Here is a 15,301-nt window from a genome sequence, read left to right as displayed (position 1 = left end):
TGCAAGGGGCAGACGTAGCGGCAAAATAGCCAGAGACAGTTTGCAGGGCAATATTTAGGCGTGCTTGTCCCAGATTCTTGTTCTTCTAGGAATTACCGAATGATTCCCTCCTTCAAGTTCACACAAACTGGAGCGACTGACTCGATTCATCGATATGTGTGCAGTGCCTGGGCTTGCCGCTGAACATGCAGGACCGGCACGCCTGGAATACTCCACTCCTCACTTCGTCGAAAGTGGTCTGGGGAATTAAAAAGTCAATTCTCACGAGCCACAAACAAGTCAAACTCGGACATCTGGACACTGACGAGCAGTCAATTTGTGCAGCTGGGCAAAAGTACAGTAAGTGCAGTGACTCGGAGGGCTCTTTAGGCCTCACTGGCGGCATCAATGCAAGTCGTTTGCTACTCTTTTGGCCAGCAGCACCGTCTACCTTCGCGCCATCATTCCCTGTCTAGCATGCGCCGCTTTGCTGCCACAGTCCAGGTCTTGACTGCAAGTGCGGCACAGTTACGTCCTTGCCCTGTTTTTCCACCTTCTACCTCGTTTGCGGTGAATTGTCAATTACTAACATCATCACTGTCGCGTGCTGCGCAACGAGTTGATACGTTCATTTTGTTTTCCAGCACTTGAAACTCTTCCATATCAAGGCCTTGTCCCGCGCTGGCGACGTCCCTCGGTAGCAGCGATGCTCTGCGATCCTGAAAAAGCTACAGTCATAGAAGTTGATATCACATAGGTTTCATTCTCAAGCACATCGAGGCCACTCTCATCGTCGGGTGAAGAACCATGCAGAGTCCGAATCGCGGCAGGCAGCACGTTGTCTCGCCCTCCGCAGCCAGTAATGAGGTCGCTACGTCCAACTTGACTACTAATCACTTCCTGGGCACAAATCAGCGATCCTGGATGCTACAAGGCCAACCTCAGACTCGCCCAGGCCCGATCCCAAGTCACCATGTGCCAAAACACTGTTCAAATCCGCAACCTGCCGAAAAGATAGTGCCTGCCGCATCGGACCTGTCACGACCTGTTGTGCCCTGTCTGCCCTCTTACCAGTTCCTATCCGTTGAAGGACATACCCCTCCAGAGCATCCGACCGCTTCGACGACTACTACGAATCTAGAAGAACCTACAGAGAAGCCTGCTGCAGCACCGAGGGAAGTCCTTCAAGAGAGCACTGAGCAGTTCAATGGGCAGCCTGTAGACTTCAGAGCTGAGCCTGCTCGTCAGGGTGAAATCGAAATAGTTGATTTGACGGCTTCCCAGACCCAGCAAGAACCACAGACTGAGCAGCCCAGGCAAGCAAGACCTACACAGCCGTCACGGCAGCATCTCGAAACGCTCCAAGCTGTACAGCGTCCTGGCAACACGACTTCTCAACTCATCGCTGCTGCTACAAGAATGGAAGTTCCTTATCAACCTGCCCAGCCTAGCAACCATGCCATATCACCGCTCTCCATCACTGCACGGCCACAGAATGGTTCTCCTCAATGGTCAGCCGCTCATTACCGATCCAGCTCAGGTGTAGCGACTTCGGCACCTCAAACCCAGGCCAGTTCCACGGGTGCTGACGACCCGCGACGTACGGAGCACAGTTCACCTCAATTCACTGCTGTCGGCCTCCTCACCCCAGCCGCCTCCCCACTGATTCATCCTCCTCCGACTCTTCACCGTAAAAGGTCATTGGAGGGTACCGCGCAGGCTATTCCACGAAGCAGACTGAGGTCAGACTCGCCAAGGCATTCACCGCAAATGCAAAATACCCCTAGTACTCAACCTATCCATACAGCACTGCATGGTCCTCAACCACTAACAACTGTACCTTCGAATCAGTCGCCTCGTTTTCAGCAGGGAAATCCTCAACAATCCGCTTATCCCACTAATGTCGTTCTCTCACTCCAGAATAACCACATTGCACATCAACCAACAACAATTCAGGCTGCAGTGCCACCTTACAATGACCAATATCTGCCAGATAACTATGTCCGCCGGATTTTGCAGCCCCAAGCGTCATCTCCTCAATCTCCTGCAACACATGCTGCTTCATCCACGGCAACAAAAGGTCAATCTTACCTTGCCATCCTCGAGATCCACCTTACCGACATGAGCAAACGTATTGTTGTGCCAAGTAATGCAGACAAGTTGCGTATACCTTGGCTAAGGGACGCCTGCACAAACAACGACTTGTTCTTCCTTCTTCTAAACCAGCTCACTTGCGCCTGGACCATCCAGCCGGACTGTCTTGTTCAGCTTGGCTTGGATTCTTCATGTGAATCCGGTTTGGGAATTTTCCAACTTCTCTTCGGCTCCAACCGCGCCATGTCTGAAGAGCTTGTCGCCTTTTTGGCTGGTTGGCCAAACTCGACTTATTCCTTGAGAGCCGTACCTGAACTACGTCAATGGATAAGTATAATTGGCTATATACTCCCACAGTTGGGTATGCTCTGGGAATCTTTCCGTCAGAAGTGCTTAACTCGTAAACTTCCACCAAGCGCTCGCGAAATCAATGAGACCTTTCAATTGCCTACCTCGATGATCCTACCGACAGCGATATTCAGCACCCTCGAGCGTCAATTGCACCCTCATGCGCCATCAGCCTTCCAAGCTGCTGCTTTGGAGCTCTTCACCCTTAGCCAGCGAGAACATATTGCCGAAGTTTATAGACCCGGCGATGGCAACCAGAAGGCGTCACTACAGCAGTCTGTGGAGAGTTTTGCTAACTCCTACCAGCAGCTTATGGCTCGGCATTGGCCTGCAGCAGTCTTTCCACCAAACGTAAGACCTTCGCTATTTATGCAAGCTCCTCCAGTGCAACCTAGAATGAGTAGTGCTGGAATGCCAATATTTCAAGGTCAAGCCACTGGATACGCGGACATTGTTAACGGCGCTGCGTCAGTGTCATCGCGCTTTGCCCCTCAACGACAGTTTATAACGACAACCACACCACCACAATCCCGTCAAATTCCAACACACGCTGCGAACCAGTCCCAATACAGCCGAAGTGGTCAAACACCTAGCGCTCGGGCAAACACGGCAGCTTCACTAGCCCTCCACGTCGATGGTGCTGGGCCAATCCAAACTCAATTCATGCGATCGCAACACAATCGTATCGCACAGCCGGTGGCTCAGAAATCAGCCCCTGGTCGCGCACAAGATGGTGTTTCTACTTCGAATCGTCAATACACGTTTAGGTCGACACAATTGCCACCACAAGCCATGCTGCTACCGCACCTTGATAGTATACCAGCAGTGCTCAGCAATCCTGCGCCTGAGCAGGAAGCTCTTCACCAGTTCTATCTACGTCAGCCTGCTACTGAAGTCCAGGGCCACAAGACTGGCGCACCACCAAATCTCTATCAGTTCATTGAATCATGTACACACAGTCCATGCAGCTTTGACTCAACCGAGGAGTTCTTCTCATTCGAATGTAGCATATCTCAGGAACTCATTAGCAGGAAATCTGATGTCATTCAGTCCGACGATTCCTTGCGTATACCAAAACGAGTACTGAGTGACAATTCTGTACTATTCAATCTCCGATGTGCTCTTCTCGAGTCTACAAGCAGTGTATCAGTAGAAGAGGCTGAATGGGCGGCACTGCAAACTTATTGGCCCGAGCACATATTTATATCTTTGAACGATAATTTTCTCGACATCAGACGCAAGCGACAATTTAAACGCGATTTGCCCATAGATGTAACTCCGTTTGTGAAGGCAGGAACCAACAATGTCACAGTATCACTTTACAAAGAGAAGGGTGAATCAGCGAGGAGATATGGGCTCGCGATTGAAACAATTGCCTTTCGAAATAAAGCCCAAATTGCAGAGATGCCAGTCGCCATTCAGGCAGGAGAATCTCTCCGCATGATCTTGCAAGAAATGCAGTCACAAGAATTGAGTGTTGCCGACGACGACGTTCAGATGGTTACTGATTTTACCACGCTTTCAATTACCGACCCGTTCTCCTCGAAAATGATATCGCGCCCAGTACGTGGCAAGACGTGTAGACACAAGAATTGCTTCGATCTCAATATGTTTCTCCAATCACGAAACAGTGATTACAAAGATGCCCTCACCAGTGTGTACGAGTGGCGGTGTCCTGTGGGGACATGTAAAGAAGATGTCAGACCTTGCAGCCTGGTTCTTGATGGGTTCTTGCAGGAAGTGGTACAAAAGATTGCTCAGGAGCACAAGAAAGACGTGCGGTCTATCATCGTGAAGAAAGATGGGACCTGGGAAGCAAAATCAGAAGGGCAATCAGAAAACAGGAGAGTCGGACGAGCGGAGTCAGCTGGCGAGGTTGAGAGATCTGCCACAGCCGTTGTCGAGCCAATGGAAGCAGTTGCGAGACGAGCTGCGTCAGCTTCCACGACCGATAGACAGTTTATCGCAGGACCGAGTGCTATAGATGTCATTGAGCTGGATGATGATTGAGTGCTACCTTTAACAAATCAACGCGATCAGGCTGACACCAAACATAACTCAAGATGTTCCATACGACGGGTATTTATCACTGGACTTTGGAAGGAGCACTGCCCAACAAGCTTTGCGAGTTCGGTGCAAACACGATGCGACTTTACAACAAATTCTCTTCGCTAGGAATGCTGGCAACACTTTTGGAAGGCGTTACGCATATGGTCTGGCTTTTTGTATTATGATACCCCTGGCGTCCTCCTTGTGAGACGACTCTCCAATTGGTCTCGAAGATTTGCACACGAAACTCGATAGCAGCAATGTGTGGTAGTGGAGTGGAGTGCGATGGAAGATGTATATGCGTGACTTCAGATAGATTCTGGCTTACAACTAGTACCATGTTTGAGTGCTCAGATAATCCATCTAAGAAGTGAATCAACAAGATGACGTCACGCGTCAGTCACGACGCTCGACCGTGGCTCAATACACACAAATTTCCTAATACAGTATCAGATAATCATTCAATGTTGCAGTCAGTACTACGTTGCGCTCCGGTCTGATTTTCTATCAAGTCTCGTGGATACACCAACAAGAGTGATGTCTGCACCTGAAATCAGGTCTAGAACCCCGCCGTTGCGACCCACGACGCCTCTTCGTCCGTCTTCTCGAGCCAGTCTGCGGTCGTCCAGGAACCATGCTTCTCATCTGTCAAGCGAATCTCCTCTTGACTGCCTCGAACCGCAGTTTGCAGAATTGAGTGATTCGCTAGCTGACCTCGAGTCAAATCTCTTACATCTACAGCTCGTGCACGAATCACTGTCCCGCTTCTCAGAAAACTTTGCAGCATTTCTATACGGGCTGGAAATGAATGCATTCGTGGTCGACTGGCCTGAACAACCATTGGTAGAGTCTATACAGCGGTGGAAAGCGAAACAAAGAGGTGAAGGTGACACTACTGTCGCGGCAAGGACGCCGACAAGAAGCGCTATCGGCACAACAGGGGCGACTACGAACGAGGTCGACAGTACAATGCTATCTGACACCACATTTGCGAGTCTAAGAGCCACACCTGCTAGGAGGAGGACGATCGCTCCGGATGATGCTAAACCTGGAACTGCTGGGCGAGGTAGGGCAGCTGTTAGAGGAGCAAGCACGGTGAGGAAGACTGCCATACCTGCTAGAAGCGGGTCAAGTGCTAGCAATTCTGCACGAGGGGCGAGAGGAGGGACTGGCGGTCTGTCTAGTAGAGCTCGTGGAAGAGGTGCGAGACAGTAGCTGATGGCAAGAAACCAATTATGGTCTTGCACAGTCACAGTCTGGTTGAAATTAGAGGCAGCTGAGTTTGATCACGTGGATATCCGCAGATAGACGCCTTTTTCGTTAACAGCTTGGACTTTGTTGGCAACAAGCATGGTCAAACGCGCCGAAATGCGAGTAAAGTCTACGAGTTGCGCTCGCTTAGAAGTGCATGACCGATTTGGCTCCTTCTTCATGCGATATTGTCAGACCAGCTCATTGCAACGATACCCTGTCGACCCGCACGCTTCGTTCAAATGGTCAGGGTCATCGGTCGTTTTCATACAGACAATTAGGCGTTAAGGCATCTAATGTATTCCGTAAATACCTTTGGCCTCTTCCCATTCGTCCTTGGGCTTGCATAATTAGTGGCAATCGGCTCGTTTGTTTAATTCCAGCCGCTCCTGCTAATTACGCGCTAAGATGCACAAAATGCAAGCACGCTTTTCTTGACTTCGGATTTGCTCAACTCACTCTCGAGTAATCTTGCATCTCATAAATCAGCCATACGTGGACGATACAAACATCACGGAATCAGCGCCACAAGCAGCATCTAAGAGCAACAACATCAATTGTTTGCGTTTGGCAACACTTTCGTTGCAGCATATTGGGAGTGACCATCCGAGTCGGCTGATGGAAAGCTAGATTTATCTGCAGAGGATTACCCCAATATGGGACGTTGCCCCCCATACATGCCTTCGTATGGCTGTGAACATCTTAACCGGGACATCCTGAACACCATTAAATCAGTTCGCGAGTCGCGTTCGAATTGGCTCGAAGACCTTGTGCACTATACTTGCCTCGATTGCGAGGAGACTGGCTCATTCATCACACTCAATAAGCACCATGAGGCAACCAAACATGGCTTTGCCGTTAATGCAAAGCATCTATACTGTATGAGGTGTCGCGATCTCGTGTATGACCCAAGCACTTTCAAGTCTCGAAAACGCAAACAGCTTCAACTATCAGAGGAAGATGAAACCTATATCTCGACAAACACCGTACCTAAGCCTTGTGGTCGGGAAGGTGTGCGAGGCTTGTTCAACCTAGGAGAGACATGCTATATGAATGCTGTGCTGCAGATGATGGTTCACAACAATCTTCTTGCACAGTATTTTCTAGGTATGGGCCATCCAGTCCATACATGCCCCATCTCAAGAGAGCCCGAGAAGAAGAACGACTCCGACGATTCAGAGGACGAGCTAGCAGAAGACAAGGAGCAGAAAACTTGTGTAGCCTGTGCTATGACCGAGGTCTTTTCCGATGCCAACACAGTTGACCAGCCAGTTCCTGCCCATGCTGTCAATTTGCTATTCGCATCATGGAAGCACATACCTGTACGTCTACGAAAGGAGAGACGACGAGGCAGATTGAGCTAACAGAGAATAGATCATGTCCGGCAAGGGTCAACAGGATGCACAAGAGTGGTTTACTATCATTATTGATAAACTCCATGAATCTGCCGTAAACCCTTCACAGAATCCAGCGTTCAAACCAAATCACAAGAAACATTGTCTGTGCTTCTTCCACAAGGTCTTCTACGGCCGCTTCTTATCCGATGTGGCTTGTGACGTTTGTCACAAAACGACAACCACTGAATCCGAGTATTCCTCGATCGATCTCGACTTTCAGAAACAGAAGAAGAGGAAGAAAAAGCTAATGAAGGAAGCTGCAGCCGCATCAGCTCCTCCACCCGCTAGTTCAGCAAACGCTGCAAATAGAAGAGCTGCTGCAGCTGCAGTACAACAACTACCGCCACCCGTGCCTACCCTGTCCGAGTGTCTGAAAGCATACACATCTCCCGAAGCACTATTCCAAGAGTCCCAGCAAATAGATTGCCAGACCTGTAAGCGCAAGACCACGGCCCAGAAATGTACACGTGTACGAAAACTGCCTGCTATCTTGACAATGCATGTCAAGCGCTTTGGTATGAAGAAGCCGCCGGGTGCTACGACTGGGTCGAACGGTCTTGTATCCTCCCTGATCGGCACGCCTGAAAAGTATGAAGGCAAACTTGATTTTCCTCTCGTTCTAGACATGCATCCCTACACCACTCATGCACAGCCGAATGGCTCCTATCGAGATCGACAACATTGCATCTACGATCTAGAATGTGTGGTTGTGCATCAGGGTGATCACGCCCACACTGGCCACTACTACGCGTTCTGCCGTGTAGCAGTTGGAGAAGGCAAAGAGATGAAATGGTTCAAGTTCGACGATGAGATTGTGAGCGCAACGACGACTGAGGAAGTTCTCAGACAGGAGGCATACCTTCTGTTCTACGGCTTAAGAGACATCCCAAGCGTTTGTGGACCATCAGTGAATGGCGAAACGAACGGGAAGCACGCTAATGGGACTACCAATGGTGACGTGAAAATGGAAGAAAGCTAAATACGGCTTCCAGGCCCCTTCTCGAAACTCTTGTATAAGGTGGGTTTGTACAAGACGATCATCTGTGGCCACATGTCACATAACCAGCCATTGTACTAGGCTCTTTTGAAGATGCCGATGCTCGGTTAGGCCAAACGGCTTGTGACGGAATCCTCTCAGTTCACCACGACGCCGGTGCGATTGTGTCCGTATTGAGGGGTCGGAGCATGTCATTCTTCAGAACTACACTGCCTCGAGCAATTATGGGTCCGTCCAGGCCGAGCATAATCGAACGTAGTAGTGCTGTCGCAGCATCGATACCTCAATCATTCGTCACAGTACAGTAACATACGGCTCAACACGACCTTTGCCGATGTTGCTACCGGCGACAATGCATCGAGCTGGCTACCGGACCAAGCTAGGGAGCTGGAAGCTGAAGAAGACTCTCCCTGCTGTTCGCACCACGACTCGAAGCTTTGGAAGCCTGCCTTGACTGGATGGCGAGCTCCACACCGTGCTTGTTTTAGCGTTGTGCCAAGCACTTCCGGATCGTGTCCTCGAGCCGGCGGACGATCATCCCACCACTTCTTTCTGCCTGGACGTGTCTTTGAAACTTTGTCATGCCCTTCCTTCCTGTGCCATTATTTTCCCCGGACCATACGGTGTATCTCCTCCGCTTCGCACCTCCGCATTCGTGGTGCAAGCGAGTTCTTGGCGACTGGAATGGAGCTCTTCAACCGTCGGAAGATATTACGGTACCCAGAGTCTGAGCACTCACTTCATTAATACATAAGGCCAGCACATCAACATTTGCTTTACCAACACAACCAGGCTTTCTCGAGCACATCAGCAGCTCTGTGTGTCCTTCACATCTTTACTCCAAAACATACTTGACAAGCTCAACCATCATGGCCTCCACAACCGTCCTCGAGAAGGACCTCGAAAAGGTCGACATGATTGAGATCACCAACAAGTATGCGAAACTTGGCATGTCCGACGACGACGCACTCTTCTACGAAGAGTTTGGAAACTCACCAGATCACAAGAGGATGCTACGAAAGATCGACTTTCGACTAGTACCTTTCCTCTTCTGCCTCTACCTCGCAGCCCATATCGATCGAGCAAACATCGGTAACGCCAAGATCGAGGGTATGACCGAGGACTTGAACATGACGGGAGTCCAATACAATATTGCGCTGAGCATTTTCTTTATACCATATATTTTACTGTCAGTGATGGCACCATCTTTGTGAGGCCAGAGAATTCAATACTAAATCTCTACAGTGAGGTTCCTTCTAACGTTATCCTGAAGAAGTTCAAACGACCTTCCACATATCTGGCCATTCTTGTTGTGTCATGGGGCCTGATCATGACCTTCACTGGCCTCGTAAAGAATTTCGCTGGTCTTATGGTCTGTAGAGTCCTTCTGGGAGTTGCTGAAGCGTAAGTCCATTGGCGTTGTCAATGTCTGGCTGTACTAACGGCAAAACTAGCGGCTTCTTCCCTGGCGCGGTTTACCTCATCACACGTTGGTACGCCAATAAAGAATTGCAACTACGAATTGCTTTCTTCTACTGTGCAAGCGCCTTGTCAGGCGCCGTCTCAGGCCTACTGGCGTTCGCTATCGCGAAAATGGATGGCCTTGGCAACTTACCAGGATGGGCATGGATCTTCGTCCTGGAAGGTGCGGTTACGGTCCTCATTGGCTTCGTAACATACTTTTACATGCCCGACTCTCCAGAACTGTCCGGAAAATGGCTCAGCCAAGAGGAGATCAAATATCTCCTGCTTCAGCGAACTGTCAAAGAGGGTGGTAAGGTCAATGCCCATGGCGAAGTCGCTGAGAAGTTCAAGTGGGGTCTCCTCAGAGAGCTCGTCACCGACTACAAGATCTACCTCCAGGCTTTCATCCTATTCACCGCCTCGGTTTGCGCTTACGGACTCAAGTTCACCATGCCTTCCATCACCAAATCTATGGGGTACACCTCGTCTCAAGCTCAGCTGCTGACGATCCCACCATATGTTGCAGGTGCCGCATCTGCTCTCATAATGAGTTACTTCTCCGATAAATCGGGCTGGAGGTAAGCCACAGCTGTATGCCTGCTTGTGTTTCTCGAGCTGACCTTGAACAGAATGCCTTTCGTTGTGGGTCCAATGTCAATCATCCTTGTCGGCTTCTGTATCCTTCTACCCCTGGCGCCACACATCAAGGCTCAGATCCCGGCCTGCTACATTGGTGTCGTCCTCATCTGTGTGGGACAATATCCGACCAACCCAGCAGGGTCCGCCTGGATCAGCGGCCAGTTTGCAAATGACCTCAAGCGCGGGATGGGCCTCGCCTTAAACATAGCTTTAGGCAATTGCGGAGGTATTCTTGGATCGGTGAGTTATTTTACGTTGATGCCGCTCAAGGATTTTGCTAACGAAGTCTTAGTACATGTTCCTTGACTCAGAAAAGAACAAAGGATACCCATTGGGATTCGGTATTGGTCTTGGACTAGCAGCTATGACAGTCTGCAGCACGCTGTTCCTTGAGTACTCATACTGGAGAATTAACAAGCAGCGAGACGCCGTTTCAGAAGAGTCGGTCCGATCGCAATATACTGATGAGCAACTTGCAGCCATGGGTGACAGGTCACCACTCTTCAGACACAAGCTATAGAGGGGTTGGGCATGGACACGTCTGCAGTGTTCAGAGCTGCAAGGAGAGGAGGCCAGGGCGATGTTTTGCACAATAGATTGTCTCACCCAGAATTCATCTATCTATCTATACCTCTCTCTCTCTCGCTATATATGTATATATACACCCACATATACGTATACATATATTTGATATATTTGTACCATTCAGACCAGCACTTTCTGTTCGCAATGAAGGCTCCCCATCAGAACAATTCGCGCACCCTAATACAAGTAGCACAAAAGCGTATGGATTTGGAGCTTGGCAGCGTGGTTTCGCAGACATGTCTGAAGCTCTAAGCATGCGAATATATTTCGGTAGGCTAAGCCGTCTCGTGACCACTTTCCAGGCACGACAAGCTTAGACCGTTCCGTATCAGTGGCAAGCACGACCTTTGCAGTTAACATACTCTGTAAATATACACAGAAAGCCTTGGAGCAATTTCGTTGAGGCAACACGAGTTACGGACTGCCATTTCTGAGCACTCGCTAGTGCCTTGCTGTGCTAGTTAATGGTGATCTCTCTGAACTGTTGTACCTGACAGCTGACGATAGACGCGTCTGCATCAGCAAGCAGCTTGTCACGCCCGACATATGCGCTACACAAGAACATCATTCCTAGCATCTTGATCACGCGACATATCTTTGGTCGACTTTGTTCGGATTCAAGTCTTCACGTATGAATCACCACGTTCCAGTCAATTCAGCTCCGAGTCATATCCACAAACGCGATTGTTCTGAATGACTCGCACTTGGCCGATTACCAGGACCTCACACACGGCATTGACTCTGCGGAAAGTTCGTTGCATGCTGACGGATTTGTTAAGCGCTGAATTCTTCAAGGCATGACTACTATCCACTCTTTCCCAGGCTCGCTTGCCGAAAAGGCGAGTTCATCACGACTTCTCTCAGAGATGGTCCGCGAGCCGCCAGCCGACGGATAAAAGCTCGAGAGCCTGGACGCTGCAAACCCCCGGCTTCTCCATTCCGCCACTGCCTCGTGCGGGCTCAATCTCTCCACAATCTAGCAGTGCATCGGTCTTTCCGCTGAAGTACTTGCCGCCGGAGCTGGTATTGCCCACCACGACAAGCAGTCTTGGACCAATGCTGTAAAGCAAGGATCTCGATCAGCCATGGCAGATGGAACACCTCCAGGTAAGAAAAACTTCTTTAAGACTCAGTTTCTTTCGAGTGTGACCATTCCCACACCATCATTGAGGCATTCATGTTACCACTGTGAATAACTCTTTGTCGATATGGCACAAGTTAACATATTACCGGTAGCCCTGGACACACAGGTGAAGCCTTCCGCGTTGGTGAGCACTATCGAGGTACCAACACCACCTACATCTCCAGCACCAGCCACACCAAGAACAATCTCAGAACTCATATCTCTCAGAGCGCGAACAGCACGAGACCAGCCAATATTGGGCTATCCAACACAAGGCGTTGACTATGTTGAGTACACATATGGACAGATCGACACTTTCACAGATGCCGCCGCTCGTCAGTTGGCATCGCAGTTACCATTACGACCAGATTCGACTAGCGAGGAAACAGCAGTAGCGATTCTAGGACCATCTTCACTGGACTACTTCACTACTGTACTCGCATTGAGCAGGCTGGGCTTTACTGTCCTGTTTCTGTCAACGAGGATATCCGAAGCCGCCTATGTCTCTCTTCTCCAGTCCACCAAATGCTCGAACATCTGCATAGACCCTAGTTTTGCAAAGACAATAGCCAATGTTAAGGCACAGGTATCAAGCTTGAATGTGCTTGGGGTCGTGCCACAATCCCTATACGATACAGTCGAAGCAGATGTGTCGGATCAGCTCTTTCCTCAACAAAACCTTGATCTGGACGAAGAAAGCAAGAAAATCAGCTGGATCATTCACTCTTCTGGATCTACTGGTTTGCCGAAGCCTATCTACCAGACTCATGGAGCGGCGCTTAAGAATTACGAGAATAATATGAACATGAAGGGCTTCATCACATTACCTCTTTTTCACGCACATGGGTTGAGTAGTGTCCTAAGGGGATTCACTTCCAACAAGTTGATTTTCATGTACAATGCCTCATTGCCGCTGACGAGCCAGTACTTGCTCGATATTGGTCGAAGATACTCTTTCGAGATCTTCTATGGTGTTCCTTATGCACTTAAGCTTCTTAGCGAGAGCGAGGAGGGTGTTCAAATGCTTACCAGAATGCAAGTCGTCATGTTTGGTGGATCTGCTTGTCCTGATGGTCTCGGAGACTTGTTGGTCGAGCACGGTGTGAACCTCATCAGTCATTACGGCACCACAGAAACAGGTCAGCTCATGACTTCCTTCAGACCAAGCGGCGACAAAGCGTGGAATTATGTTCGTGTACATGACAAACTTCAACCTTATGCACGATTCGAGGAAAGAGGTGGCAATCTCTACGAACTGGTCATAACACAAGGGTGGCCATCATTGGTTGCGACAAACAGAGACGATGGCGCTTATGCTACGAAAGATCTCTTTGAACCACATGCAACCATCGAACATGCCTGGAAATATGGCGGGAGACTGGATGACACAATTGTCCTCATGAACGGCGAGAAGGCGATACCAATCCCCATGGAAATGGCTGTCCGTCAAAATTCACTCGTCAAAGATGCAGTTATCTTCGGATCGGGCAAAGCGAGTCTAGGCATGATGATTATTGCTTCTGAGGCTGGTGCGGAGATTGATGCTGAGACTTTGGTTGATAGACTCTGGGAATCAATCGAGAAGGAGAACGAATCAACCGCTGCCTACGCCCAGATAACTCGAGACACCATAACTGTTCTGCCTGCTGGCACAGTCTATCCACAAACTGATAAGGGGACACTGATCCGACAAGCATTCTACAAGTCTTTCGCAGCTCAGATCGAAGCTGTCTATCAAAAACTCGAGGCCTCTACGAGTGGTACCCTGGTTCTCAGTGAAGCGGAGCTGAGAGACTATCTGCGAACGAACATTGCAAGACTTGTACCCGGAATTGACGTCGCTGAAGTCTCTGACAACACAGATCTGTTCTCACTCGGCGTCGATTCTCTCCAGTCAAGCAGATTACGCGGCACGATCCTGCAGGAAATTCAGCTCAATGGCAATGTACTACCACAAAACATCGTCTTCGAACAACCAAGTATAGCCAAGCTTGCAGCAGCCATAATCAGCATACAACAAGGTGGTGCTTCAACTACCGCAAACGACAACGTGGAGGAAGAGATGCAGAGACTGATTGAGAAGCACAGTATCTTCCCTGCACACGTTCCTTCGATCAACGAACCGAGTAGCAAGATCGTTGTCGTAACTGGTGCCACAGGGTCTCTAGGTGCTCATGTGGTGGCACAACTTGCACGCAAGTCTGATATTTCGGAAGTTTGCTGTCTTGTTCGAGCGCCATCTCAGGAGGCTGCTATGAGTCGTGTCCTTGTTTCCCTTGGTGACCGAGCGGCTCTTCACCAGCTTTCGCCTCGGCTGCGCAGGAAGATCACGGCATATCCATCGAACTTTGCTCGGGAAGATCTTGGCCTCGATGCCAATGTCTACAGCCATCTCAAGTCAGGCATTGCGTCTCTCATCCATTGTGCCTGGTCAGTCAACTTCAATAAGCGTCTGAGCAGTTTCGAAGACGACTGTATTGCTGGTGCACGCAATCTAATGCTCCTCTGCCTTGCTGCACAAACACCAAAACCAGCATCGTTCAACTTCTGCTCCTCAGTCAGCACAGTCGCTCGAACTCCTGGCCCGATCGTGCCTGAAGCCCTTCCAGAGTCTCTGGCATGCGCACAAGCCATGGGCTACGCCCAATCTAAGCTCGTGACGGAACACATCATCGCCAAGGCAGCACAGCAAACAGATATGGCAGCACGAGTCCTGCGTGTTGGCCAAATCGTCGCTGATCAAACGCACGGCATCTGGAACGACACTGAAGCCATTCCCCTCATGCTACAGGCTGCAACCACCATCGGCGCCCTACCTACCCTTAACGAACGCCCACGATGGCTTCCAGTCGACGTAGTCGCAAGCTCAGTCAACGACATCTCCCTCTCCGGCTCCTCCAAAGCATTCTTCAACGTCGTCAACCCCAACACCTTCCACTGGACACAAGACCTCCTACCAAATCTCAAACAAGCAGGCCTAACATTCGAAAAAGTCCCACAACGCGAATGGATCCAGCGTCTACGTGAATCAAATCCAGACGTCGAGGCAAATCCTACTTTTAAGCTCGTCGAGTTCTTCGCGAGCAAGTACGACCACGACAGGGAGGCGAAAGCGGGTCTTGACTATGAGACCAAGGCTGTTGAGGAACTATCTCCTGCGATCAGGGATTGTGCTGCTTTGACGCAAGATCTGGTGAATAGGTTTGTGAAGCAGTTCTTGATGACTTCTTGGAGCGTATGATATCTGCATGTGTTGGAAGTGTGACTTTTTGGTTGGCGTTCACGATGGTAACCATGCATATATACCACGGCGTTCAAAAATGGCCTATGGATGAGTGCTTGGACTTTAGAAGAGGATCTAGAGCATTTGTACAT

General features: G+C 49.8%; 4 protein-coding genes across 4 annotated transcripts; all 4 read left to right on the top strand.

The window, feature by feature from the left end:
* Window positions 1–786: 786 nt before the first annotated feature.
* LTR64_000791 (uncharacterized protein) lies at window positions 787–4,431 on the top strand (the record flags this gene model as incomplete). Its single annotated transcript, XM_064895174.1, has 2 exons — window positions 787–1,579; window positions 1,973–4,431. The coding sequence occupies 2 exons, from the start codon at window positions 787–789 to the stop codon at window positions 4,429–4,431; spliced, it is 3,252 nt and encodes a 1,083-aa protein (XP_064757861.1).
* Window positions 4,432–6,377: 1,946 nt separating this feature from the next.
* Window positions 6,378–8,097, top strand: LTR64_000790 (uncharacterized protein; the record flags this gene model as incomplete). Its single annotated transcript, XM_064895173.1, has 2 exons — window positions 6,378–7,043; window positions 7,096–8,097. The coding sequence occupies 2 exons, from the start codon at window positions 6,378–6,380 to the stop codon at window positions 8,095–8,097; spliced, it is 1,668 nt and encodes a 555-aa protein (XP_064757860.1).
* An 887-nt stretch (window positions 8,098–8,984) lies between these two features.
* LTR64_000789 (uncharacterized protein) lies at window positions 8,985–10,738 on the top strand (the record flags this gene model as incomplete). The annotated part of the gene is made up of 5 exons (XM_064895172.1): window positions 8,985–9,304; window positions 9,361–9,519; window positions 9,570–10,157; window positions 10,209–10,458; window positions 10,511–10,738. The coding sequence occupies 5 exons, from the start codon at window positions 8,985–8,987 to the stop codon at window positions 10,736–10,738; spliced, it is 1,545 nt and encodes a 514-aa protein (XP_064757859.1).
* Window positions 10,739–11,888: 1,150 nt separating this feature from the next.
* On the top strand, window positions 11,889–15,167 carry LTR64_000788 (putative NRPS-like protein biosynthetic cluster; the record flags this gene model as incomplete). The annotated part of the gene is made up of 2 exons (XM_064895171.1): window positions 11,889–11,910; window positions 12,166–15,167. The coding sequence occupies 2 exons, from the start codon at window positions 11,889–11,891 to the stop codon at window positions 15,165–15,167; spliced, it is 3,024 nt and encodes a 1,007-aa protein (XP_064757858.1).
* Between the last annotated feature and the right edge of the window lie 134 nt (window positions 15,168–15,301).

This window comes from Lithohypha guttulata (assembly GCF_036872675.1).
Source record: "Lithohypha guttulata strain CCFEE 5908 chromosome Unknown scaffold_1, whole genome shotgun sequence".
Taxonomy (NCBI): Eukaryota; Fungi; Ascomycota; class Eurotiomycetes; order Chaetothyriales; family Trichomeriaceae; genus Lithohypha; species Lithohypha guttulata.
Note: the sequence above shows the minus strand (reverse complement) of the source record. Positions and strands in the feature narration are given on the sequence as shown.